At 46.7% G+C, this 2,143-nt stretch overlaps 1 protein-coding gene across 1 annotated transcript; it reads right to left on the reverse strand.

Annotated features, from left to right (window-relative positions):
• Positions 1-493: 493 nt before the first annotated feature.
• Positions 494-799, reverse strand: LOC124673055. Its single transcript, XM_047209189.1, has one exon. The coding sequence runs from the start codon at positions 797-799 to the stop codon at positions 494-496; it is 306 nt and encodes a 101-aa protein (XP_047065145.1).
• Between the last annotated feature and the right edge of the window lie 1,344 nt (positions 800-2,143).

Consider the following 2,143-nt stretch of genomic DNA (forward strand, 5'->3'; position numbering starts at 1 on the left):
GGACACCGATGGTTGCGTGGAATCAAGGACATTTCGGTTATGGGTAGTATACATTTTGTACTTGAAGTCTGAAGAAGTCATATTGGCAAATAAAATATAGAAAAGTGCATAGACATTAACTAAAGAAAGACACGAAATATCCATAATATTAAAATTACCAAATACAATTATTGCCATGCGCCAGCGCTACAACTTTATTTTTACAATGATACAAATGAGGAGACACATATACACGCACATACTTAATTATTTAGTATCCAGCAATATATGCGGCAGTGTCATCGTACTCGTGACTTGCCGCATAAATATAGGCTGTGACTGACAACTTGTTATCAGTGTAGAAAACTCTTCCAACAATATGTGTCATGCCAGATACATGTGTACGAGAAATTTATACACACATTATTATAGTACCCGTGAACCAAATTTACTTAAATTGACTGTGCACGTGTGGATGCAGACCTGGCAGCATGTTGAAGCTTCGAACCTCAGTCTACTTATTAGCCTGTGGTGCTGGGTCGCTGGAACCTTCAGCATTACAGTTGCAGTCGTTCTTGAGGGCGCATTCGACGAAGCATGTCTTGACCTCATCACCATCACCACCAGCTAATATGCACTTTCCGGCACAAGCACAGTTCTTGGAGCAGATGCAGGCAGTGGCGCCAGGAACCTTGTCCGTCTTGTCGATGCAGATATCCTTCTTATGTGAGGGATCTGGTTCCGCATTAGCAGCGATGGCGAGCACAATGGCCAACATCATGCCAATGGCAATCATCTTCACCTGAGCACCAGAAGCCATTGTTGCTAACTTTGAGAGACTATTCTTGAGTATGTATGCGTATTGGCTTGTTATAAGCTGTGGGCTGTTGATGGATGTATTGCTCCAGACCTTTGGTATTTATAGAGGCTTAGAGAGCAAAACGCATGCCACGCCGTTTCTAGCTTCTCTAGGTACAACAAAAGAAGGAAGAAATATAAATACCTCATCATTCATTCCAGACCACACACATATGCGGCACCTATCTCTAGAACTTAATTCAAGGACGTTAAAGAAAAAAGTGAATAGAAATCAATCAGACAATGTTGATGCAGATACACATGTCTGTACGTCCACAGGCTGAAAAAATAGTATCAGCTTTAATCCTTTAACTAGCCTATGAAAAGATCATTACTCTCAATATGAGCATATTTTTTGACAGTCGGACGGTCGGGTGGCGGCCAGTGAAGCAGCTGGCAGAGGGGGAGATCCCGATGGTTGTCGATATGGAACCCTTGGCAGCGTGGCTGCGAGTGGCAGTGGTCGGCGGGCCCTCTCTCCCCTCCCCGCGGGTGGCACTTCTCTTCGTCATGGCAGTTAGGGTTTGCTCACGTGATGGGAGTTGGCGTCAGTTGCCTCCTCAATCAGTTGGTGGCTCTATGGTAGCCCCATCCTCCGCCGGAGGTGGTTGGCTGGATGTTTCAGTGGTGAGTGGGGTGGTGCATCCACTGGTGAAAACCATGCTCCGGCTCCGGTCTGGAAGGGCGATGGCAGTGTGTATTGTTGTCTAGTTGAAGGAGTCGCCATTGTTGTCTGCTTTCACTTTACTTGAGTTGTTTCCGGGGGAAACCCCAGACCTGGGTATCCCGGTTCGGACAATGGTGGCGCAGCTGGCTTCACTCTACCTCGTGAGCGCATTGTTTTTGTGAGTAACTTCCAGACGGTGGTGCTACGAGGTCTATCAGGAGCTATATAGAGCTCTGCCTTGAAGATGGATGAGGTGTTGATGAAGGTGACGGTTTCAGAAGCGAGAGCATGAGGCGCTCGCGGACGATCTGCTACGCCGATCATGTGTACCTGTTTCGCCATAGGGTTATTCAGCGATGCCTTCGGTGCTTTTTTGCTGCTGGGGCATTTGTTTCTGTATTTTGTGCATAGGGTGACTCAACGGTGCACCTATTTCGCGACATGTCTCTTCCCCATTGTCTGGTTTGTAGGTGTTTTGTGCTGGCTTCGGGTTTTGTGATGTAGTGCCTCCGGTAGATCTCTGTTTAATCAAATCTAAACAAAGGCCGTATGCATCGCTTTGATGCAGAGACTGGGGCTACGCTCCGTTTCGAAAAAGGAGGATAGGTTACCACTAGTGCAGAGCCACATATTGGATAG

The sequence above is a fragment of the Lolium rigidum genome, chromosome 7, assembly GCF_022539505.1.
Source record: "Lolium rigidum isolate FL_2022 chromosome 7, APGP_CSIRO_Lrig_0.1, whole genome shotgun sequence".
Classification (NCBI taxonomy): domain Eukaryota; kingdom Viridiplantae; phylum Streptophyta; class Magnoliopsida; order Poales; family Poaceae; genus Lolium; species Lolium rigidum.

Bases quoted from the DNA above. Each gene is read 5' to 3' on its own strand.
- LOC124673055 (XM_047209189.1), bottom strand. From the start codon at position 799: ATGGCTTCTGGTGCTCAGGTGAAGATGATTGCCATTGGCATGATGTTG.